The following is a 26,423-nucleotide window of genomic DNA, read 5'->3' as shown; positions in this document are numbered from 1 at the left end:
CATCAAAAAATGTTGATAAACATGTCAACTAGAATAACCCTTGGACAAGCTCCGTTGCTACCGGGTGAAATAGAGAATAATCACATTTAGATTATCACCTCCTATGGAATGACCTAAATACAACTCCTTGAAGTAGCCATATGATAGCTTGTTGGTTGATGACAGGAACATCTTACCAGCCAAACTTACATAGTACTCCGGCCCTAAAAGTTTCCCTATTTTTACTCCATCGGCTGGCAGCCGAGTAAAACACTGTGCCCTCTCTCTCGCGTCTGCCCCGCCGCTGCATCTTCACCGGCGCGTCTCCCGCTGGCCCCACCACTACCTCGTTCCATCCCTTGCCCTCCACCGTTGTTCTGCCTGTTGGCCAGTCCGTTCGGCCTCCGTCGCCGTCGCCGGAATCAAGGTGAAACGCCGTCGCCATCGCCATTGTTGATTCGTCTAATTTATTTCGAGTTTCTTCTTTTTCTAGCAGCCGCCGCATCTCACCTTGTTTGCGCACCGCTCTTGGTCACCTGCCGCTCGCCGGTTCGGTCTAAACCACGCTGACCGGCTTGTGCACCACCACCGCACCCCAAGTGTTCAAAGAATTGACTAGGTGAGTTTTTTTGTTTGTTTCTCTTTGAACCGAGCCGTTTGGATTGTAAATGAATAGGTTGAGGGAGATGGCGTTGGAGGACCATCAAGTTCATACTCGGCTCCAACAAGATCTTGTTGAGCATCATTGGCAACGTCTAAGCGAGTCCTAGTTGTTCTTTGAAATGCTATTTGCTACATTTGAACCATTCGGCGTGTTTAAATTTGAATAATTTGGCTTGTAAACTTTGAATTTGGTTTGTAAGCTATATTCATAATTTGGTTGAACATTCAAATTTATGTTTAGTTTCTATATGTGTGCTAATATGTAGTTGCAATTTATACTAGAATTGCAAAGTTTAGAAAAACAAAAATTTACTCCGTTATATTTAGGGGATCGGCTAGGTCCGGCCAAAAATTTACTCTGTTATATATGCTCCACTAAGCCTTTACTCCACTAAGTTTTAGGGGATCGGTTATAAATGCCCTGACCACACAGGTTTCTTGTATTTAATTTACTACTCTTTCTGATCCATATTAATTGATGTTGCTTTAGGGCATGTACAATGGTTCTATCTTAGAAATGCCACGGCGGGTAAATAATGAGGTGGAGGAGAGAGAATCATAAGAAAAGGCTTGCCTTCTCTTATTTAAGAGAAGACAAGAGATGATCTCTTAGCATAATTTGTCTCACCACATTTTTAGGAATAACTAGTTATTGAAGATAAGGCTAAGAGATGACCCATTGTAGACATATTTTTTTGTCATCTCTAAATTACATGCAAAACTTAAGATAAGACTATCTTATCAACCATTGTACATGCCCTTAGTAGTTGTACTAAAGCAGCGTCAAGTTGGATCGGAGGGAGTAGCTTTTGATTGTGCAATACTTAGGGCATGTACAATGGTGCTATCTTAGGAGTGCCACATAGGATAAATGATGATGTAGAGGAGAGAGAACTCATAAGAGAAGGTTTGTCTTCTCTTATTTAAGATAAGACAAGAGATGATCTCTTAGCACAATATGTCTTACCACATTTTTAGGAATGACTAGTTTTTCGAAAAGGGGCGCTTTATTACTTAAAAGGTTTAAGCATTACACCCAGCCTCTGCATAACTAAGATGCACACAGCCACACAAAGTTCTCTACAAGAACGAAAAATAGATAGGCGGAATACAAAGATAGAGTCTGTATAACGCCTAAAGCGGAGGTGGGCCAATCCTATGATCATGTTGCCACCCATGTTGGATAAAAGTATCCCTCGCCGTATCCTCCAATCGTGTACACACCTCCATAAATAGGTCTCGATTCTCCACGCGTTGTAGAAAGGACCATAAACGAAGAGTCCCAGTACATCTGTAGATAACCTGCATTAGAGAAGTACTTTTATCGTTAAAAACCTTATCATTTCTACATAGCCAAAGCGACCAAATAACAGCTAGCGCTCCTGAAAGTGCAACTATCCCTAGGTGGTTTTGGTAATTCATAACAACATATAGCTCATTGAGCTAATGCTATTCCAAGATGACTATTTCAGGAAAGCTCAATGATTGGCATGGCATGGATGTGAAAGTGGAACCCTCAAAATGCTAAGGACAAAGGATTGGCTCAAGCTCAAAAGCTCAAGACTCTTCATTTTATATTTTAGTGATCCAAGATCACATTGAGTCTTTAGGAAAAGCCAATACTATCAAGGAGGGATGAGGTGTTGCTTAATGAGCCTCTTGCTTCATGTGCTTAGTGATATGATCCAAAACCCTCAACTACTTTCCCATATCCACATATGACCTAAACCCTAAGCCAAACTTGGTCATACCGATTCTTTCTATCCGGCGCCACCGAGTTTCACTTGTCATAAGCCACTGCCAAACCCTAGCAATTCGGTTCTACCGATAGGGATCTTGCAAACTCTCTGTTTCCCTTTCGTAACTTTTCGGTCTCACCGAAAGAGCGAATCGGTCCCACCGAGATTGCAATGTGAATTCAGTGTTTCCTTTTTGTAACTTTTCGGTCTCACCGAAAGAGCAAATCGGTCCCACCGAGTTTGCCTGAACAACTCTCTGGTTAGCTAATTACCAAATTCGGTCTCACCGAGTTTGTGTAATTGGTCTCACCGAGATTACGTTATGCCCAAACCCTAACCATATCGGTCCCACCGAGTTGCATGTCAGTCCCACCGAAAATCTCTAACGGTCACTAGGTTTACATTTTCGGTCCGACCGAGTTTGTTGATTTGGTCCGACCGAGATTGGAAAACTGTGTGTAACGGTTGGATTTTGTGTGGAGGCTATATATACCCCGCCACCTCCTCTTCATTCGTGGAGAGAGCCATCAGAACACATACAAAATTCCAACTCATATGTTCTTAGAGAGAACCACCTACTCATGTGTTGAGACCAAGATATTCCATTCCTACCATATGAATCTTGATCTCTAGCCTTCCCAAGTTGCTTTCCACTCAAATCTTCTTTCCACAAGATCCAAATCCTATGAGAGAGAGTTGAGTGTTGGGGAGACTATCATTTGAAGCACAAGAGCAAGGAGTTCATTACCTACACACCATTTGTTACTTCTTGGAGAGTGGTGTCTCCTAGATTGGCTAGGTGTCACTTGGGAACCTCCGACAAGATTGTGGAGTTGAACCAAGGAGTTTGTAAGGGCAAGGAGATCGCCTACTTCGTGAAGATCTACCGCTAGTGAGGCAAGTCCTGTGTGGGCGATGGCCATGGTGGGATAGACAAGATTGCTTCTTCGTGGACCCTTTGTGGGTGGTTGCTTCTTCGTGGACCCTTCGTGGGTGGAGCCCTTTGTGGACTCGCGCAACCATTAACCTTTGTGGGTGGAGCCCTCCGTGGACTCGCGCAACCGTTACCCTTCGTGGGTTGAAGTCTCCATCAACGTGGATGTAGGATAGCACCACCTATCCGAACCATGAGAAAAACATCCGTGTCTCCAATTGCGTTTGAATTCTCCAAACCCTCTCCTTTTACATTCTTGCAAGTTGCATGCTTTACTTTCCGCTGCCAATATACTCTTTGCATGCTTGCTCGAATTGTGTGATGATTGCTTGACTTGTCCTATAATAGCTAAAATCTGCCAAGAACTAAAATTGGGAAAAGGTTAAGTTTTTATTTGGTCAAGTAGTCTAATCACCCCCCCTCTAGACATACTTTCGATCCTACAAGTGGTATCAGAGCCTTGGTTTCCATTTGCTTTGATCTCCATAGCTTTTGGTGGTTATAGCCTTGGTTTCACAACCTAGGAGAGTATGGCGTCTAGCGAGGGAAATTATCACCGTAGAGGTCCTTACTTTGATGGTACTAATTTTGCTAGTTGGAAGCATAAAATGAAAATGCATATTCTTGGACATAACCCCGCCGTTTGGGCTATTGTGTGTGTTGGTTTGCAAGGTGACTTCTTTGATGGGAAAGAACCAAACCGTGAAGCTACCACGGATGAGTTGAAGATGTTGCAATACAATGCTCAAGCTTGTGATATTCTCTTCAACGGATTGTGCCCCGTAGAATTCAACAAAATCAGCCGTCTTGAGAATGCAAAGGAAATTTGGGACACTTTGATTGATATGCACGAAGGTACCGACTCCGTCAAGGAATCCAAGTTGGATTTGCTTCAAAGTCAACTTGACAAGTTCAAAATGAAGGATGGTGAAGGTGTCGCTGAAATGTACTCTAGGCTTGCTCTCATCACAAATGAGATTGCCGGCTTAGGAAGTGAAGAGATGACCGATAGATTCATCATCAAGAAGATCTAAGAGCCTTGGATGGAAAATATGATACCGTGTGCACATTGATCCAAATGATGCCCAATTACAAAGATCTCAAGCCAACGGAGGTGATTGGAAGAATTGTTGCTCATGAGATGTCACTTAAGGATAAAGAGGAACTTCACAACAAATCAAGTGGTGCCTACAAAGCCTCATGTGAAGCCCCTACATCATCAAGTGAGAAACAAAACTTCAATGAAGAATTGAGCTTAATGGTGAAGAACTTCAACAAGTTCTACAAGAGTAGAAGCAAAGATAGAAGCTTCAAGTCAAGGTCCTACAATGACAAAAGATCTTCTAGTCGAGAGCGAAACTGCTACAGTTGTGGAAGACCCGGACACTATTTCAATGAGTGTACGGCTCCCTACAAGAGAAGAGAAGATTCTCCAAAAAGAAGAAGCAAAGAATCACCACCAAGAGAGAGAAGGAGTAGAGAGGATCGTTATGAACGAAGATACTCACGGAGAAGCAAGGATTCGGAAAGGAAGGAAAAATCATCAAGGAGCTACACAAAACGAAGACATCAAGCTCATGTTGGTGAATGGGTATCCGGCTCCGACTCCGACAGCCACTCCGAGAGAAGTTATCACTCCGACTCCGAAGATACTCAAGATGAAGGTGTTGCCGGTCTAGCACTTGTGTCAACCAACTCCTACGACATATTTGACTCACCAAATGAAGGAATTAGAAGATGCTTCATGGCCAAAGGTCCTAAGGTAACACACCCCGAGTATGTTGATTTCAATAGTGATGAAGATGACTTGTTAGGTGATGATTTGCTTGTTGACAACTCTAGTGATGAATGCTATGATGAAACGCCAATTAATCATGCTAATCAAGATAAAACGAATGACAATGATAAGAAGAAGATTGAGGCTCTAACTAAAGAACTAAACACTCTTAAGTTAGCTCATGAAACTATCTTCGAAGATCATCGAGAACTTTTAAGAGCTCATGAGAAATTACGCTTTGAAAATCTCAATCTTGAGCAAGAGCATGAGTTCTTAAAAGCAATCAATGATGATCTCCGCAAGAAAAGTTCTTCTTACATTGCCAAGCGTTTACTCTTATCCACTTACATGCCTCAAGTCAAGTCTAGTAACAAGAACAAGAAAGATTCTTCCTCTAGCAGTAACAATGATCATGCTAAATCCAATATTGTTGCTTCTAGTAGTTCTCTTGATTCCACTAATGATTCTCTTAGCCAAGTTACACTTGAGCAAGAAAATAGCTTATTGAAGGGAATTATAGAGAAAGGAGTGTACAAAAGCCTTGCCGGGAGTAAGCAATTCGAGGAAATTGTGCGCAAGCAAGGAATGCACCGGAAGAATCAAGGTGTTGGTTTTGAACGAAAGTTCAATGCCAATGGAGTTGAGTGGGAAGAAGATCAATACCCCAAGACAAAGTTTGTTCCTCAACAAGAGAAGTATGATACTTCTTTCAAGGGGACACAAGCTCAAGATGATCTTCCACCACAAGACTACAAGCAAAAAGGCAAGGACAAGCTTCAAGAGGAAATTGATGCATTTGAAGAAGCTCCTAAGACCTTAGTCAAGTGGATTCCCAAGACTACTTCAAGTTCCACTTCATCAAGTACGACTACAACTCCAAGGATTCCCATCAAGATGGTGTGGATCCAAAAGAAGAAGAACTAGAGAGTTCTTGAGGGTGACTCCGCCAACATACTTCACTCTTATCATTTTGGCAAGAACAAGTGCAATCAACTTCCACATCTTGCACTAGTTCAAGGAGTCACAAACCCTCTTGTTGGTAAGACAAGGGACAAGGTAACCTAAAAGTTTTCATGGACATCATCTTGTGTGTGCATCACTCTATGTCTATGGATATCCTTGTTTGTTCCTTGTGGGACTAACCCATGTAGGTATTGAAAGTGCAATTCACTCAAATGGATAGCTCCAAGTGATCTACATCAACATTGAGCATCCACATCTTCAACATCTACATGAAGTCATCATCGACAAAACCCAAGGTTAGTTCATCCCTCTTAGGGAGGATATCACATCTAGGGGGAGCTTTACTCTAAGACTTGAGCTAAAGCAACTCTAAAGATGAGAATACAACAATGCTTTATGTAAAAGTGGTAACCCCACTTGAGCTTAAACGATGAGTATGACCTACGATCAAGTGTTCTCACTTGACTCCTAAGTCAATATACTCATATATAGATGACCTTGTCATCGCAAATTGCTTGACAGATGCTAGAATTGGTTGTGCATGCCTTGTCACATATTTCATTTGCCATCTTACTGTGTGAGCATGCTGATTGCATATTTTACTCATTCGAGGACATCCACCTGTTGTTTTGATTGTTTGGTTTTATTTCCTTTTGCCAAGTGGATGGACAAGAATGCCTAAGAACGTCCTCTAGCTATCTATGCTTTTCTCGTCTCAAACTCTATTCATGCTACATCACAAAATTTGATCAAGTCAGATTCGAACCACTCTGTGTGAGGAGCGCTCGGAGTCCCCGATTCGTCATAGACTTAAACTTCCAAAACCTCTTTATGATTCTCAGTCTGACCGATACCCCACTTTCGGTCCTACCGAGATCATTAAGTTGATCTAGGTTTTCGATCTCGGTGCAACCGATTTGAACCTTTCGGTCACACCGAGTTTCAGTAACTGCTTGCAGTTATGAATCTCGGTGCCACCGAGTTGTTCCACTCGGTCACACCGACAGGGTCGGGCTATATATAGTCACAGGCAAAAATTTGGAAATTTCTCCGAACCCCTTCGCCCGCGCGATAGCCTGCTCTGCCAACATGGTCTCCGGATCGTCTCCTCGCCGCCAGCTGCCTCCAGTCGCTGGTCTCCGTCGCCGTCAACGGGAATTCTACCCCACCGTTGCCGCCGTAGCGAGTCTCCGCCGAACTAGGTATGGACTCGATCTTTGTGCTATTCTCCAATCTGATTCTTAGCACATTGTGATCATCATGATTCTTGCCACGATTGAAACACTCCTATCCAGTCAATGCGCTCATAGATTAGGTCTGATTCGAAAATTTTAGGGTTAGGTTTCCGCCAAAACCATCTCGGACCCACCGAGTTGAAAAACTCGGTCCCACCGATTTGGCTTATGCCATTGCACAAGTGAGACTCGGTCTGACCGAGAATTACTTATCGGTGTGACCGATTTTGGAACTCTGTGAAACCCTAGCAGTCTCGGTGCCACCGAACTGTGACTCGGTCCAACCGAGTTCACTAGTTTAGGTTCCAAAACTGCTTCGGTATCACCGAGTTTAAAAATCGGTAGATCCGAGATGATTTCAGTGGGAAACTAAAACTAAGTTTTTGGATCATTCTTTTGCAAAAATCTCTGCATTTTGTGATGCTCATCTATTCTACCTCATCTATAAACTGTTCACAGGGTCAGCAGTCAGCTTGTTCATCATGTCAGACCAGAGTGACAGCCAGAACATGTCAGAGCAGCAAGTGCACATGAGTGAGGGCACCAGTCCCTCAAGTTCTTCAGATGAAGGCAGCAGAAGTACTCCTAGCAATCTGCCAAAAGCTGCCACCAGACAAAGGAAGAAAAGAACTTCAGATTCTGAGGATGAAGATTATGTGGCAGAGGAGGAAGCCACATCAAAGAGAATTGAGTCAGCTCAAGGCACAAAGCCAGGACTGAAAGTCAAAAGGCCAGCAGGCAGGCAGCCTATGTCAAAGGCCAGAGCTTCAACTGAAAAGCCTGCACCCAAAGAGCCAGTTGCTGCTGAAGGCAAGAAAAGGAAGGAAAGGGTCAAGAAGACCGTATCCAGAGTGCTTGGAAAGGCTTCCATCATGGAAGAAGAAGAGGAAGAAGAGGTTGCTGCACCAGCACCTAAGGCACCCAAGCTAATGGGTGATGCTATCAAATCAAGGGCTACTGCATCTAAGCCCAAGGCTGCATCAAAGGTCAAGACAGCACCAAAGAGGAATACAAGGAGCATACCTGCAGCTGAGAAGAACAAGGCCCCAGTGCCTGAAGCTGCTGAAGAAGAGGATGAAGAGCACGTTGTTAGAAAGCTCAAGCCCAAGATCCCAGACCACAACGATGCTCATCCTGTGGCTGAGGATATGAAGCTCAGGAGAGACTCGGGGCTGAGGAAGTGGAGAGAAGCAGATCCGTATGCTTCAAGGAGGAGGACTGCTGTTGACTACAGATTTCACACCAAGGAACAGCAGGACTTCTATGAGACAGTGCTGCTTGATAAGAAGCCAATAGTCTGTGATATGAGATGGGTCGACTGGCAATACATCAAGGACAATGAAGAGTACTACCCTGGAGTGCAGGACAGCTTCAAGGCATGTGGAGTAGAGGACTTTGTCGGGCAGAAGCTCACAAAGTGGAACGAGGAACTCATCATGCAGTTCTACTCCACAGCCCACTTTTATCCAGATGGTAGGATAACTTGGATGTTTGAAGGTACGAGGTACCAATCTACAGTTGCTGAATGGGCTCAGCTGATCAATGCCCCAGAGGAAAATGAAGATGACTTGGATGTCTATGCCAAGAAAAAGATGGATCATAACTCAATGTCCAATATGTACAAGGAAATTCCAAATGAAGCTCTTGAAACATTCAAATTTGGCTCAGTGCATTATCTTCTGTCAGGGCTGCCAACTATAAATTGGATCCTGAGGCACACCTTATTGCCCAAGTCTGGAGATCACAAGATGATCAGAGGCCATGCAATCAACTTGCTACATATCTTTGATGTGCCACAGAAGCTCAAGGTGATGAGCCTCATGGTAGAGACCATTAAGAGGACTGCAACAGATCAGAAGAGGAGCTGTGGTTATGCCCCTCAGATTCAAGAGCTCATCAACTCTAAGATGGGCACGGGCATATACTTATTGGACAAGGAACACCTGCCCATCCATCCAGATTTTGAGGACAATCAAGTTGTCATGACTGAGAATGAACCATCGTCTGCACAAGCACAAGCAAAGAAGGAGAAGGCAAGGAAGGAGAAAGCTGCCAAGATGCCTACTCAAGAGGAGACATCTGAATATTTCCTGAAAACCAAACAAGAGAAGCTTGGTTACCTGATTGCATCCACCCTGCGGATTGAGAAAGGACTAGCCACCCTAACTCAGAACTAGGCAAGCCTAGAGAGAATCATGGAACAAAAGTTCTATGACTTGGATGTCAAGGTGACAGAGATTCAGACTGCAGTGGAGCAGCTCCAAGATGATATGCAGAAGAGGAAAGGGAAGACTACAACTGATGCCTTTGCCAGAGTGCCACGAGGTCCGAGGTCGTCTGCAGTGCCAGTTGCTGACACCAGAGCCACCACGTCTGCACCAGCTACAGCCTCAGTTCCACCAGCTCCAGCATCTACTTCAGCTCCAACTCCAGCGTCTACTTCAGCGTCTACAGAAGCCTTCGTCCTTGGAGTGATCCGGACTCCACCACCACCAGAAGATCAAGCCTGAGCGTCGATCTAGCACTATGCATTTTCTAGGAACTTTTTGGTAACTTGTTGCCAAAGGGGGAGAAAAATGTATAGATCATAGGCTTCGAGAGAGAGAGTGTTGCTTTTTTCTCTCTTGCTTTATTTGGTGTTTTTTCGAACTTTATTTGCTTTTGAGTGCTTGAGATACTATGTCATTGCTCGTGAGACATTGATGATCATGTGTTTGATCATAAGCTACACTTAATGTTTGCTTAATGCTATTATCTTATCTATCTTATGTGATCATTCACTATTCTTGGTGATGAGTGCATGTATTTCATTCTTATCATTTTAAGCGCTCCACCAAGATGTATGTGACATGGAAGAGTAACCCATGACTCTAACTCTTTGTGCATTTGCAGTCCAAAGCAAATTTTAAATATGCACAAATTTAGGGGGAGCTCTTACTTGTCACATACTTCTCAAAGCGACGATATATTTCATGCTTTTTATCATTTGTCGAAGCTTTGATCTATATGTTGTCATCAATTACCAAAAAGGGGGAGATTGAAAGTGCAACTATCCCTAGGTGGTTTTGGTAATTCATAACAACATATAGCTCATTGAGCTAATGCTATTCCAAGATGACTATTTCAGGAAAGCTCAATGATTGGCATGGCATGGATGTGAAAGTGAAACCCTCAAAATGCTAAGGACAAAGGATTGGCTCAAGCTCAAAAGCTCAAGACTCTTCATTTTATATTTTAGTGATCCAAGATCACATTGAGTCTTTAGGAAAAGCCAATACTATCAAGGAGGGATGAGGTGTTGCTTAATGAGCCTCTTGCTTCATGTGCTTAGTGATATGCTCCAAAACCCTCAACTACTTTCCCATATCCACATATGACCTAAACCCTAAGCCAAACTCGGTCATACCGATTCTTTCTATCCGGCGCCACCGAGTTTCACTTGTCATAAGCCACTGCCAAACCCTAGCAATTCGGTTCTACCGATAGGGATCTCGATCTCACCGAGATGGGATTGCAAACTCTCTGTTTCCCTTTCGTAACTTTTTGGTCTCACCGAAAGAGCGAATCGGTCCCACCGAGATTGCAATGTAAATTCAGTGTTTCCTTTTTGTAACTTTTCGGTCTCACCGAAAGAGCAAATCGGTCCCACCGAGTTTGCCTGACCAACTCTCTGGTTAGCTAATTACCAAATTCGGTATCACCGAGTTTGTGTAATCGGTCTCACCGAGATTATGTTATGCCCAAACCCTAACCATATCGGTCCCACCGAGTTGCATGTCAGTCCCACCGAAAATCTCTAATGGTCACTAGGTTTACATTTTCGGTCCGACCGATTTTGTTGATTCGGTCCCACCGAGATTGGAAAACTGTGTGTAATGGTTGGATTTTGTGTGGAGGCTATATATACCCCTCCACCTCCTCTTCATTCGTGGAGAGAGCCATCAGAACACATACACAATTCCAACTCATATGTTCTGAGAGAGAACCACCTACTCATGTGTTGAGACCAAGATATTCCATTCCTACCATATGAATCTTGATCTCTAGCCTTCCCAAGTTGCTTTCCACTCAAATCTTCTTTCCACAAGATCCAAATCCTATGAGAGAGAGTTGAGTGTTGGGGAGACTATCATTTGAAGCACAAGAGCAAGGAGTTCATTACCTACACACCATTTGTTACTTCTTGGAGAGTGGTGTCTCCTAGATTGGCTAGGTGTCACTTGGGAGCCTCCGACAAGATTGTGGAGTTGAACCAAGGAGTTTGTAAGGGCAAGGAGATCACCTACTTCGTGAAGATCTACCGTTAGTGAGGCAAGTCCTGTGTGGGCGATGGCCATGGTGGGATAGACAAGGTTGCTTCTTCGTGGACCCTTTGTGGGTGGTTGCTTCTTCATGGACCCTTCGTGGGTGGAGCCCTTTGTGGACTCGCGCAACCGTTACCCTTTGTGGGTGGAGCCTTCCGTGGACTCGTGCAACCGTTACCCTTCATGGCTTGAAGTCTCCATCAACGTGGATGTAGGATAGCACCACCTATCTGAACCACGGGAAAAACATCCGTGTCTCCAATTGCGTTTGAATTCTCCAAACCCTCTCCTTTTACATTCTTGCAAGTTGCATGCTTTACTTTCCGCTGCCAATATACTCTTTGCATGCTTGCTCGAATTGTGTGATGATTGCTTGACTTGTCCTATAATAGCTAAAATCTGCCAAGAACTAAAATTGGGAAAAGGTTAAGTTTTTATTTGGTCAAGTAGTCTAATCACCCCCCCTCTAGACATACTTTCGATCCTACAGCTCCCACCCTAAGAAGAGTTCTAAACCTGTGATCAATCCCATGTAACCAGTTGCCAAATACATTGGCAACACTACAAGGAGGATACAAGCCAGAAGCTATCTGGATGACTGACCATATAGACCGAGCCAATTTGAATTGGAATAATAAATGTTTTATTATCTCATCATGATGACAAAAAACACATTGCGGACTTCCATGCCAATTCCTCTTGATAAGGTTATCTTTAGTAAGAATAACTCTGCGACGAAGATACCATGCAAATATTTTATTTTTAAGAGGTATCTTCATCTTCCAGATCTTCTTATTATTATCAACTGGCACATCAGACTGGATTAACGCTCTATACATAGACTCCACTGAGAATTTTCCATTCTCATGTAGGTTCCATCGAAATACATCAGACCCATGTGACAATTGCACCGTGGACAACCGTTGAAGTAGGATGTACCACAATTGGAGTCTAGGTCCAATTAAATCTCTTCTGAACGTCACATTTGGCGGAAATGATTCCATTACAGTGGCAATAGTATCACCCTTGTGACGCACAATGTTGTATAGAGCCGGATATTGTTCCCGGAGTGTGGCATTTCCTAGCCACTTGTCCTCCCAGAATCTAATTTCCGAGCCGTCCTTAATCGAGAAGGATCCATAGGAGAAAAATATTTCTTCGTAGCCATTAGACCCGCCCAAAAGTGAGAATCCCCAGGCTTCCAGTATACTTGGGATACCGCCTTGGAGCCCACATATTTCCTCCTCAGGAGGGTTTGCCATACACCATTTTCGGTCAGTAATTTAAACAACCATTTGCCAAGGAGGGCCCTATTCTTAACCTCAAGGTCATGAATGCCCAACCCGCCTTGGTCTTTGGGATGACAAACCACACTCCATTTAGCCAGTCGATATTTCTTTCGCTCGCTATCTCCTTGCCAAAAGAATCTTGATCGGAAATAATCCAATCTATGTAAAACTCCTTTTGGCAACTAGAAGAAGGAAATCATATATAGTACCATATTACTTAGTACTGAGTTTATGAGGACCAATCTTCCACCTAGAGACAACAATTTGCCTTTCCAACTGCTAAGTCTTTTTTGCAGCCTCTCCTCGACATGTTTCCATTCAGCATTTGTGAGTCTTCGATAATGTATCGGTATCCCCAAACAAAATAATTCACTTTTATGAAAGTTGATCTTCAGACCTGAGAGTTGCTCGAATGCTGATAAAATTAATTTCAGATTTCTCGCTTTCTCGAGGTCATGATCCATGAAGAGAATCGTATCGTCGGCATATTGAAGTATAGAGAGACCACCATGAACTAGATGACTTACTACTCCATCAATTTGGCCATCAACCTTGGCACGCTCAATCATGACCGCTAGCATATCCGCCACTATATTGAATAGCATGGGCGATACCGAGTCACCTTGTTGCAATCCCTTCTTTGTTTGGAAATAGTGTCCAACGTCATCATTGACCTTAATGGCAACACTACCTCCAGAAACGAAGCTATGGACCATAGCGCACCACTCTGCAGAAAATCCTTTCATTCTGAGAGTCTATTGAAGAAATGGCCATTTGACTTTGTCATACGCTTTTTCAAAGTCTATTTTGAGTACCACCCCATTCAACTTTTTCCGATGTAATTCATGGACTGTTTCATGAAGGATAACAACTCCATCTAGGATGTTTCTTCCTTGCATAAAAGCAGTCTGTGAAGGACGAATCACATGTTCAGCAACCGAATTTAGCCTAATAGTCGCAACCTTCGTGAATATTTTAAAACTAACATTAAGGAGGCAAATAGGTCTATATTGTTGTATCCTTTCAGCCTCATTAACCTTAGGTAATAAAATAATCTCACCGAAGTTTAAGCGAAACAATTCCAGATGGCCAGCATGTAGGTCGCTAAACAAAAGTAGGAGAACCGACTTGATGACTTCCCAGAAGTTCTGGTAGAACTCAGCTGGAAAACCATCTAGACCCGGGGCTTTGTTGTGCTCCATTAGGAAAACCGCCTTTCTAACTTCCTCCTCGGAGTATGGGGTTGTTAGAAGGTCGTTTTCCTCATCAGAGACCTGGGGGATTTCATTCGTTCGGGACTCATCCATTGAGAAGTTACCTTCCTCTGGGGCTCCGAACAAATTTTTATAATAATTAGTGATATAAGATTTAAGTTGCTCATGTCCCTCAATCATGCCCTCATCCTGTTGTAGGGAATGAATAATTTTCTTCCGGTGTCTGCCATTGGCAACTCCATGGAAAAAATCTAGTATTCGAATCACCTTTCAGGATAAATTGAGAGTTACTATGTTGGTACCATTTGAGTTCCTCCTCATGCAGCATGCTAGCTATCTGTGCATTCGAATGACTCTTGATCTCGATTTCATGCTCAGATAGAGGTCTAACCTCTGCCAAGGCTTCTAATTCATCAATGATAGACGAAAGACGAAGCTTCTCCTTTTTGAGGATACCCGCAGTGTGCCTAGCCCAACCACTAAGGAACTTACGTAATGCACGAATTTTGTTGTTCCATTTGTGTATTGGGGTAAGCCCGGCAACCGGTTTATCCCACACCTTCTTGACCATGTCATGGAATCCATCCCGACCGGTTTCTGTGCTGCGGTCGTGGCAATCTAGTAGTTAAAAGGATGGGTGCGTGGTCTGAGATAGCCTCTATGCGAGGTAGAGCGCGTACAGAAACCATAGGGAATCTGGATTCCCAGTCGGTATCCATTAATACGCGATCTAGTTTCTCATATGTCGGTTCTGGAAGACTGTTCGCCCAAGTGAACTGTCTTCCAATCATGGAAACCTCTCGCAAATCTAGACTATCTATGACAGTGTTGAAGAGGAAAGGCCAATGATTATCAAACCTACCTCGGCTTTTCTCATTTGGAAATCGTAGCAAATTAAAATCCCCACCGATAAGAATGGGGTAGGGATTCTCCTTCGCCAGATTAACCAATTCACAGAGAAAATCAGCCTTGAACTCATCCTGGGCTGCTCCATACACAGCGACAAGGGTCCATGTGAAGTTGTCGGCTTTGTTCCGGATATGGAGTTTAATGTGGAACTCACCATCCGAACTAGCCAACACATCCATAGTCCCCGTGTTTACGCCAAGTAAAATGCCCCCAGAACGACCTCGAGGTGGCCGAGAAATCCAAGTATAGTCTATCCCGCCAGAAAGACGGTTAAGAAGACTTACTAAGAAATCACGTCTCCCTGTTTCAGATAAAGCCAAAAAGTCTAAATTGTGTTCCCTATTACATTCCGCAATGAATAGATGTTTAGCCAAGTCACCAAGACCTCTGCTATTAAAGAACATGCCATTCATGAGGAAACAATAGGAGATTTAGAAAATTTCGCCCTCTTAGAGGATTTACAACATTTTTTCAAACAGTCCGACTTGGATTTACGACCGGAAGCTGTAAGCTCAAGCAATGAGCTAAGCCCGGGTTCCTCCAAGCCCACGTTACTACATGAGCGAGTAGCTGACCATCTAATGTGGCATGCAGCTCCTCCTCATCTAGATGTGAGATAAAAGATTTGCTAGAAACTCGTGGAGTAACCTTCAATCGGTCATATTCCAAATGTTTCAAAGCATTTGTCGAAACAGAAATATCATTCTCATTATTTCCTAGACTAACACCCACATTATTCAACTTGGAAACGATGGATGTATTAGAAAAAGATAAAAATGATTTGAGTGATGACGAAGTACCTTGGTTGTCGAGGTTCTGCGCCGCTTTACGCCGCATAGCCTTGACCAAAGAGTCCTCGTCAGTGTCCATCCTTCCATCGTCGGCCACCGCATGACGGCCACTTCGGCGTGTAGGTGTCATTCTTGGTGAAGGGTGCCGCGCAAGCACCGCCGCTGGAGGGGGGATGTGGGTGTAGTAGCAACCACCTCCCTGGCAGTCTCGGCCGCCGTAACACACGGCGGCACTTCCGAAGATGGCCTGACTGGAGGAGCGTGCATGGGAAGGCAGACACGTCCGGCTCCGCCTGAGACTGAGGAGCGGCCGCGGACTCGTCCGGCGCGGACAGAGACCGAAGGGAAGCCGCGGGTGCAGCTATGCACAGCTGCACACTTGGGGGTAGCCCTTCACGTCCAGGTTCACTACATGCATACATGGGTAGCTCCACTTCCCCAGTACGTGCATGCATGGGTATCTCCACATGAGATGCATGCCAATTGGCCTCAACCATAGCCACAGGATGCCGGCACCCCGCATGCGCTGTACCATCGGCAGCCTGCACCGGTTCGGGAACAGCCGGCTTAGACGCTGTCGTCCGCGTCGACGACGGCGGCTGCGACGCCACCTTAGCAGTTGGTTGTAGGTGTACCGCAGAAGAGTACGGGTGCCCCGCCAAGCCGCCGATGACTTGCTCCGACAGGAGGGCAGCGGACTACGACGATGCAGGCCGAGAATGCGACGACGGCTGCGATGCAACCACAACCTGCAGTGTAGAAGGCGAGGAAAACTCCTGTCGGTGAACCAGAGGGGATCTTTTGAGACATCCAGGTAACGTGGAATTGACTCTAAGATCCGCGGAAAGCTCCATACCTCTCGGCGTCTGCAGCGCGGGGTTAAACGAAGTGACTGCCAACAACACAGGACCACCTCCCGTCACACCACCAGAGCCAACAGTCGGCAGCTCCCGTTGTTGAACTTGAGTCACATTAGTGTTATTCGCCGGAGTAGAACTGGACGACGGATGGTTGGATGGGTTCCCGGTGTATTCCGATGTGTCCATCTCATTGTCCTTTTCCTTGGCGGCACTATCATCATCAGCATCATCACCCTTGCGTCTCCAAACGAACGGGACAAAATCAGGGTCCGGAATGTAACCCGCCGGCTCCCTTCTGAACGAGAAAGTGTAGCCCTTGAGCTTAACCACCACATCTGTTGCAGCAAAAGGACCAGAATTGTCGTTCTCCTTTGACAATATCTGAGAGTTGGTCATAGCCACGAGAATATGTACAACACCACGACGATGCAGGCTAAGAAGATCGACATCCAATGTCTTGCCCATCAAAGTACCAACATCCCATAAGCCCCAAAAATGACGAACCGTATGGGGAACCCCCTCAACATGGAGCCAAATCTGCTGAAGCTCGAGCTTATGTGGGACCTCCTGAGACCTCCATGCGGTAACGGTCATCCGAGCATTAACATATGGGACGTTCATCTGAATACCATCCATCCTGTCCAAGTCCTCGAAAGACGGAAAGCTAACAAGGTAACCATTAGACCCGTGTTGAATAGCCTCCCACTTCCATCGATCATGTACCAGACATCTCCTAGCAATCTGGCTCTCGACAACACTAGCCGGTACCATCAAACCAGTAACCTGAACTCGGGCTATCGGAGACTGTGTCGGTGCTAAATGATCTTTCACCACGGAATCAGGCAACTGGACAAAGTACGTATCCTCAGCACCAACTCCCGAAACAAAAGCACTGGGCCTAGGGAGTTTGAGAACAGGACACTGCAACGTTGGATGAGCGATTTTGTCACAAATATAGCAGTAATGTTGCACAGTGCAATCCTTCGCTGCATGCGTATTAACCGCACATTTCCAGCAACGAACCCCCTTCTTAGCCTTGGACTTGGGCGCCGTATCGACCTGCACATCAAACACTGGAGCCGCCAATGGTGGGGTATCAACAATAGCAGGCCCGTTTGGCATCTGAGGATGCTGATATTGCCCATGCTGATATGACTGCATGTGCTGCTGCTGAAATTGTTGCTGAACCGACACGTGTTTTGGAGTTTGAATACCGGGTTGCAAAGCTCCACCCGCAAACTGCTGCTGCTGCGACTTCTTTTTTTACGTTTTTGAGCCGGCTGAGGCATCGCCCCACCTGGATGGAATTGCGGAGGGACGGACACCCCGGTCGACGGAACCCCGTACATGGGATGTTGCCCTCCTGCAATGACTGTACCGTATGGCGAGACGTACTGCCCTCCCTGGACGTAAACAGGGGGCTGCTGCATTGATGGAGCATAGTTGTAGACCGCCGCCAGTCCATGCTGTTGATGTGGTGGACCGGAGTAGCCCAGCGCCTGCGCCGGAGGACGTGAAGGAGCGGGAGTCGGCCCAATGGCTGGTGGTGGGCGAGGGTTTGGCCCTCCCGTGGTAGCGACACCAGGTGCTGTCGAAGGAACGCCCGCCATGGGGCGCTCAAACGTCGCGGCGACCGCCGCGTAGGAGCGGGCGACCCCGGCGCAGGGAGGTGATGCTGGAGTTGGAGACGGCGTCCGTGAGGTGTGCAGAGGCTTGGCGGCGATCGAAGGATCTGCGTCAGGATACGAGGACGAGGACGAAGCGGTGAAAGGAACTGCTGCAATCGCGGCCTGATGGTTACCAAAACCTGCCCAGATTGCCTTCATGCGCGTCCTCAGAAAGGCCCAAGAAAATACATCTTGGCCTGCGTCCTTTTGTGCATGCATGGGCCCAAAGCCCGAGGACAGTTGAGTTTGAATTCCCTGCGATCTCGCCACCGGACCCGGCACCTGAACGACGTCAGATCTCGGCGATGCATCTGACGCCGGCGGGCATTGCCGGCTTGCCGCGGAGGGGTTCTTCCTGGCCGCGTCAATGAACTGTCCCAGCACCGGCAGGGGTCCACGCCAAGGCCCCAATCGTAGCTGTCGGGCGACTCTCAGCCCGGACGGTGGGGACACAGGTTTCCGGCCGGAGAGCACCGGGGCCGCCGATCTCGACAGCGACGCCGAACCAACCAGCTCCGAGCCCTCCGCATCGGCGATCCTCTCCTGCTCCATGCAAGATGGCACACCCGACCCTGGCGACGACGGCGACCGGTGTTCCCAGAAACGAGATGCCGGCGTCGGGAATCCCGCATCGTCCCAGAACTCCTGGACCAGCTCCGCCTCAGTTTTCTTCTTCCGGCGAGACACCGTGTTCCACTCCCCGCCTCCAACATCCTCCCCAAGCACCTCAAGGGCCAGCTGCACACCAACAGTCGGCGCATCCTCCTCGTCGGAGGAGCCAACGTCCGATCTCAGGCATGAGAATCTTGAGCCAGACAAGCTTCCCGACGCCGGCGACATCACCGGCCCAGCAGAGGCCGGCGGTGGCGCAAGGGTCAGCTGCCTGCCCCGGGTACCCATCAAAAGTGCAAGGATCGATTACAAGCTTGTGTTCTTTTTTGCCCTGATAGCTTTATTAAAGATAAGCTAAGAGATGACCCACTGTAGATATTTTTCTTTGTCATCTCTAAATTACATGCAAAACTTAAGATAAAACTATCTTATCAACCATTGTACATGCCCTTACAAGTTCTTCTTTATGCATGTAATAAATATAGTTTACAAGAGATCGTGGCGAGTATTGAAATAAAATTGCCTTCGCCAAACTACTCCACTATAGCAAGAAAGTGAAAAGAATTTCTACTCCAAACTACCTATCGTTCATTGCATCCCCTGTAAAAATGGTTCCAGTGTGGGTTTGAGAATAATCCGTGTCCGTGCTCCTCCCAATATTTACCCCAGGCTCATTTGGCTCTGGCAATGTTGCATTCTCACTGCTCAACATCATGACAACGGAAGACATCAATGGCCTGTTCTTAGGATGCACTTCAACACATAGGAGAGCAACCTGTATGCATCTGAGCACCACACTGTAGTCAATCGAGCCGGCCATTGCTTCATCTAGTAAATCCGCAGTCCGACCTTCTTTCCACAACTTCCACGACTAAAAAGGATCAACATAGTTGTACATTAGTAACATAAAGTAACAAGCGATCAAAGATCATTAACTTTGACAATTAATCATGTTGGTACTTACACAACCAAGGAGGCTCAGATCAAGCTCATCATCATAAAATCCACGATTCTTCTTGCCAGTGACAATCTCTAGCACCAGTACACCGAAGCTATAGATATCGGATTTCATAGAGAACACGCCATCCATTGCATATTCTGGAGACATGTAGCCGCTGAAGACCACAATTTCACTAGTCAGCGTGAAAGCTCATTTTTGGAATATATGTACATATTGGTGACAAGATAAAAATACTCACTATGTCCCGATGACCTTTGTGGTATATGCAGTTGTCTGATCACCTCCAAACATTCTTGCAATACCAAAGTCTGAGATTTTGGGAATCATGTTCTTGTCTAGTAACACATTGCTTGCCTTTAAATCCCTATGGATTATCCTGACCCTTGAATCCTCATGGAGATATAGCAAACCCCGTGCAATCCCCAGAATGATCTCAAATCGGTTCTTCCATCCTAGTAGCTTGCGCTTTCCTTCATCTGCACAACATTTCAATTGATGTAAATACATCGTAGATGCAATGCCAGCCGAAGTAGTTAGAAGTTGTTTCCGTAAAATAAACAAATGAACCGACCAAATATGAACGTGTCTAGGCTGTTGTTGTGCATGAACTCGTACACTAGCATTCTCTCTTGGTCGTCGATACAGCAGCCTAGCAGCCTCACGAGGTTCCTATGTTGAAGCTTTGCTATCAGTTTTACCTCGTTCTTGAACTCCACAACCCCCTGTACTGATTTCTTGGATAACCTTTTTACTGCTACTTCTTGTCCATCTTCAAGTTTTGCCTGTTCATCAGTTTGCAGGTATGTTAAAATCTACTACATCAGTAAAAAAAGAAAGATGTTCTACCGTTGCTTGATTCTTATCCTACCATATAAACAGGGCCAAATCCACCTTGTCCTATCTTACTATCCGCAGAGAAGTTGTCTGTTGCAGCTAGAATCACTTCTAGATCGAATAACGGAAGTTCAAGATCTTTTTCGCTGCTCATCCTGCTCTCATTGAGCTGTCGATCCTGTGCTGTGCTCAGCGCTGAATTTTTCCTGACCCCTAGGGGAAACACGTCGCCCCTTGTACTTGGTGGCATTCCGGTCTGACGCTTTGTGATCGCCTTGGTTCTCAAGAAATAGCAGCAGGCAACCGCCACCATGAGAAGCACGCCGAAAATAGTGGCGACGACGGGGATCGCCACGTTCCTTTTCGGACGTTGACTGTTAGCTGAAATAAAACAGCGGTGAACATGAGGTAAGCCTGTCTAACACCGCAGCATTATGCTTGTTCGCATTGAGTAGTTATTAACTATTTTAGTGTTCGCCACTTTGAAGCTATCATACGCATGCTTTTTATAATTATTAGTGTTCGCCACTTTGAAGCTAGTTCGTGTTGCACGTTTGATCTTTGTTTGATGTTGTGGACTGCACTGCGCCTAATCCAGCGATTGTGAATATGTGATACAGACATCCTACCAGTAGAAGAATCAATTGCTATTTGCAAATTTATACCCAACGAATGGCTGAGGGCTACTGGGCCCATGCAAATCTGCTTATATTTGACATGTATGCTGCGGCAAATGAATTCACAATATAATCTTCAATTGCTTCTCCTCTTGTGTTATCAATGTTCTCACCAGTTCATTCTAATGCATAAAATTTACAGTTATATATCTGCCTTTCAAAAAAAAAATGCTCTCATCAGTTCAGGCGTCTAGTTGAATTGGCTGGTGCATATAGAATCCAAATGGTATGAAATGAAAGCGGTCTTTTAAGATAACATAGCAGCAATATAATCATGAAATTCAACAAGGTTACTCCCTCCATTCAAAAATATTTGAACTAAAACCACGACACTTATTTTGAAACGGAGAGAGTAACAGAAAACTGCTCATAATGTGATTTGCTACTAATGTTAAACTGCAGAATATAACTGAAGAAAAGCTTTAATAAATATGTGGAAGTCCTAACCTGCGGCTTTCAAGGCGTCGATCTCGAAACGTGCGAGCCGGATGTACACATCCTGCACGACCACCGGGTACTGCCTCATGTCAAGCAGATCCACGCCCCAAACGACGCACCCGTGGCTGACTCCCCCGCTGATGTTGGCGGCGGCGTACGCCGTGCAGCTGCAGTTACCCAGGCACAGCTGCCTGCACTCGGCCAGGGTCATGTCGGGGCGCACCGTCGCTTCCGTCGCCTCCGGCAGCTTCATCCGGTTCACCGGCCAGAAGCCGTCTCCAGCCCCACAGCTCAGGTTGGCGCTCCTGGTGCAGCCGCCGGACCAGCCCCTCTGCTCCCACTGCTCCGGCGACCGCGGCTTGAACCCCGGCAGGCAGCTGCACCTGGGGGGCTGGCCGACCTCGCACACGCCGAAACCGAACGCCCCGCACTTGTAGTAGCTGTCGCACGGGTCGCTGGGGTGGTACCAGTAGCTGCTCCACGCGCCGTTGCCCCACACGTAGCTCTGCAGCTGCCCCGTCGCGCCGTCCAGGATCAACCGCGACAGCGCCGACGGGTCGCTGACGTAGTAGGCGTAGTACGTCTCCTCGGCGTTGGACACGACCTTGAACGTGTAGCCCTCGGCGTTGAGGTTCTGCACGCCGGTGAGCACCACGCCGTTCCACGGCCCGCTCGCGTAGATCCTCTCCGGGCCGCGGAAGAGGAAGAACTCGGGCAGCCCGCCCATGACCAGCTTGAACGTGTAGCTCCCCGGCGAGGGGTCGGTCGGGCTTCTACACGACGTGATGTTTCTGGCGATGCCGCTCCTGAGGTCCACCCCGAGCTTCATGCCGGGGAGCATCGTGTCCGTCGGGTAGTCGAAGCTCTGCCACGCCACGCTCTGTGGCGAGCCGCTCCCGTCAGAGCTCAGGACGAAGTTGCCGTCGTCGAGGAGCTGAGCGGTGGTCTTGGCGGTTACGTTTCTGGTGGGCGCCGGGGAGGACCAGACGGTGGCGTTCCGGCCGTCGACGATGACCAGGCGGCCGTCTGGGGAGAGCTTGAGGACGCCGGGGGAGCTGACGACCGGGCTCTGGCGGTTGGCGACCCACACGACGGTCTGTACCGGGATGGCCGCGTACCAAATGCCGAGGTAGGCTCTGGCATCGGAGCTGCCGGGCGGGTTGTAGAAGCCGAGCCTGAAGATTCCACCGGCCGAGACCAGCGTCTGGTTGCCGGTGATGGACGCGGCCTGGTCGATGGTGTCGGTGGCGATGGAGACGGAGAGGCAGGTGGCGGCGAAGACGACGAGGAGAGCGCGCGCAGGCGCCCTCATCCTCTCTCCTCGCTCCCTCTCTCTGAAATCGGGCGCCCCGCCAAATACGAGAGTAATCTGTGATCGGAAGACGGCCGGCCTGCACGAGCGCGCGGTGGGTATCGTGCGAGAGAATGGATAGTGGTGGTAACCCATGAACTTCAAATCAGCGTGACAGCGTGGAACAGCAGTGAGAAGTATCGAGTATAGAGGTCAACGTTAACCCTCCGGAACAGCCGGTTTTCGCGCGAGTTGGCGCTGCTCAGGGCCAGTCTGGACAGTGCGCAGGGTAATCACAAACTTCAACGGATCTGCCTCGATGGCACATGTTCGATATTGTGCCTATGCAAAATATTGCGGTGTCGGATCCGAATATTGCGGCAGTGGTGCACATGCAAGAGAATGTATCTGGAGCAACCTGTGCGTCCAAGTTAAAAACACTATATTTTGCATAGGCATAATATATGCAGAATGATGTAAAGGGGTGTCATGATAACACCTCTTAGGACCTTATTCTGACTAGTATAATGCCCGTGCGTTGCCATGGGCTTTTGAAATATTTTGCTGATTGGAGGTGCCCGTGCGTTGCTAAGAGCAAATGCTTGTAAATAAATCAAACCAACAATTATTTTGAAAAAATGAAATAGATGATTAAATAAATAATACTTGATTCAGACATATATTTTACATTGCAAAACCACCATCTCTTCCATTGTTTCTTCCCTAAATCAATCACATCTAACGTTTGTAGGTAACATGAATATGCATGAAAAAACAAGGTGATTTTATAAATTTATGAGTTACTCATGAGTTGTCCTCTTAATTTGTCACGAGACTACTCCACCAGAAATTGAGCTTAGAAATCACCACAATGATTGTCCTCAATGAGTTTGCCATCTTCCTTCACAATGATTGTGTGGAGCCTTCGAGAATGAACACGGGCATTGATAAAAGGTAACATTTATAGCACGATCACACTCTAACCTTGGGGCACAACTTCGCTTTCTTTCCATGCCAGCTCCCTTCGGTATTTCCCTCTTTTTTCTCAGCTCCGACACCTCCATCCATCCTTCCTAATCCTCTATTCTTTGTCCTTCCCTCATTGCATGTCCACCACTCCCATAGCTCCGCTACCGCACTCAGTTCCCCAACTGGCTAGAAAATATGGTGGGTTGACATAAAAACCTGGTTGCCACGGGCTTCTGAAATATTTTGCTGAAGTTATATAAAGATAATGCATGCTAAATTTCACAGCTAGGATAATATAACACGGTCACAATTGCATAATAGTTGAAGTCCACTTCACTTGTAATATAAACTGATAACAAAATGGCAATCTAACAATGAATATATATAAAGTGATGATCCAACTCAAAATCTATTACAAACTATTGAGATCTACTTGATGCGCTTAAGAAATTCTCGCACAATATTATGAAAGTTGTCTTTAGCTTCATTTGCATGATGTTTGAGAAAGTATAATAAAAAGTTGCTTCCTCAACTCATACCCATCCTGCAAAAGTATATGTTTCACATGGAAGGTCTAAGCACATGTGTAACGGAAAATACTCGCTGTGCAAACCGGCTTCGCCAAGTCTTTACCATTCCATAAGAGCATAGAATGGAAAAATTATTATTATATTAAATATGATAATAAGAAAAATAAATGTTTGTATTATGAATTAATTACCCATCTACGCTCGTTGGAATACCATTAGGGAATAAACGTTGCCATTTTGATATATCAGAATGCTATCCTGGTAGCTTTATTTTGAGTGCTTCTTTGAATTCTCTCACAAAACCTTTTGATTTCACTAAATGCCTCGGATTTTCCATCTCCAACGGTTGTGTTGTATGAATAGGGTCCAGAATAGATAATCGATGTGCCTTTGTGGATAACGTACAAGATGTATCGACCGATGGATTCACATGGAAGATAAATCTACAAGTGGTAGCTATTAGAAACAACAATAAACCATGACAAACAATGGACAAAAGACCTTACTTACCATGTTGCATGATGAGATGTTACTGTCTATCCCAGGCAACTATCAAACAAAGTTGTCATTCCAACCCAATAGAAAAACTCCACTCCACCCCATGACACACCCTTCACTTTTCCTATTGGACTCTCCCCTTCGCTCTCGATTTCCCGTTGTAAGACCCCACCTCACATTCGTCATGCGTTGCAACAGAGACAATTGTTTTTTCATATTTACAATATAATAGAGTGAAACAATATACCATATTTTATTTTTCCTGGGAGCATAATGGACTAATTTGTCAATGTAACCTCGGTTGTATACTACATCTACATCCCTGTCGATGAACATGTGCACTATTGAACTACCTATGCATCTACATCTCTATGAAGATACATATACAACTGCATCTTGGATGAACACTATTGTCAGTTTACTCGCATGAGCCATTCAAGGAAAGTAGTCTCTCTGTTCTAGTGTACCTAGATGTACGATGAAACGAACTTGTGAACCAAAGCAATTTGAGTTGACGGATGGACAGAGGAAGCGGGGCAAAGATGATTTATTTATGGGCGATGGTGAATTGCTACAAAAACATATACTCCATCACTCCTACCTTTCATGCATGTCAGCATCCGGTGCTACCGCTTGATTCCCTGAAGATTGAAGAACCACCCCCTGCCCTAACAAATCATTTCATATAAACTACTGTACCTAGCAATGTAAAAATACAAAAAGGATAAAATCACTAACCTATATAGAAAAAATGGCACACTTCCGACCGTCCTGCTGTTTTGGCTTCAATTTGCCTCACCTTGCATGTCACTGCATCCTTAGGAAAAACAAACGCATTGATAATTATAATTAAGAACTTCACCTACAACAAAACAGAACCAGAGAAACTCATCGCTGTCACTGTCTTGCCCTCATTGTCCTCTGGTAATATAGTTTGAGAGAAGTCCATATTACCCCCTCAAACTTGTCTTAGGCTTCACTTTACAAACCTCAACATTGTGTTCATTCAAGTTTCATCCTTCAACTTCATAAACCATTCATAATTATATGGGGTCTGCTTCAGTATAGCCACCTTAAGCGGGTCAATGGTGGAGATGAAAACTTACCCCTAAGGCACATAGGAAATGATGGTCAATTTAAGTACTAACCGCTTTATTAATTGGTGTATGTATGGCTCACATCGACATTGTTTTTTAACTTAAACATAACATAGACTTAGGTACTTATTGTCGAAAAATCTAATTTATGACATGTAGGAATTTAGTATTACATATGAATTTAGTACTCCC

General features: G+C 45.7%; 1 protein-coding gene across 1 annotated transcript; it reads right to left on the bottom strand.

The window, feature by feature from the left end:
• Positions 1 to 19,295: 19,295 nt before the first annotated feature.
• LOC125545005 (receptor-like serine/threonine-protein kinase SD1-8) lies at positions 19,296 to 23,315 on the bottom strand. Its single transcript, XM_048708828.2, has 6 exons — positions 21,856 to 23,315; positions 20,766 to 21,112; positions 20,469 to 20,679; positions 20,136 to 20,373; positions 19,901 to 20,051; positions 19,296 to 19,807 (listed from the first exon to the last, which is right to left on the bottom strand). Exons 1-6 carry the CDS (start codon positions 23,291 to 23,293, stop codon positions 19,514 to 19,516), a joined length of 2,679 nt encoding a protein of 892 aa, XP_048564785.2. The 5' UTR covers positions 23,294 to 23,315; the 3' UTR covers positions 19,296 to 19,513.
• Between the last annotated feature and the right edge of the window lie 3,108 nt (positions 23,316 to 26,423).

The sequence above is a fragment of the Triticum urartu genome, chromosome 3A (assembly GCF_056163025.1).
Source record: "Triticum urartu cultivar PI428250 chromosome 3A, HENAU_Tu73, whole genome shotgun sequence".
NCBI lineage: Eukaryota > Viridiplantae > Streptophyta > Magnoliopsida > Poales > Poaceae > Triticum > Triticum urartu.
Note: the sequence above shows the minus strand (reverse complement) of the source record. Positions and strands in the feature narration are given on the sequence as shown.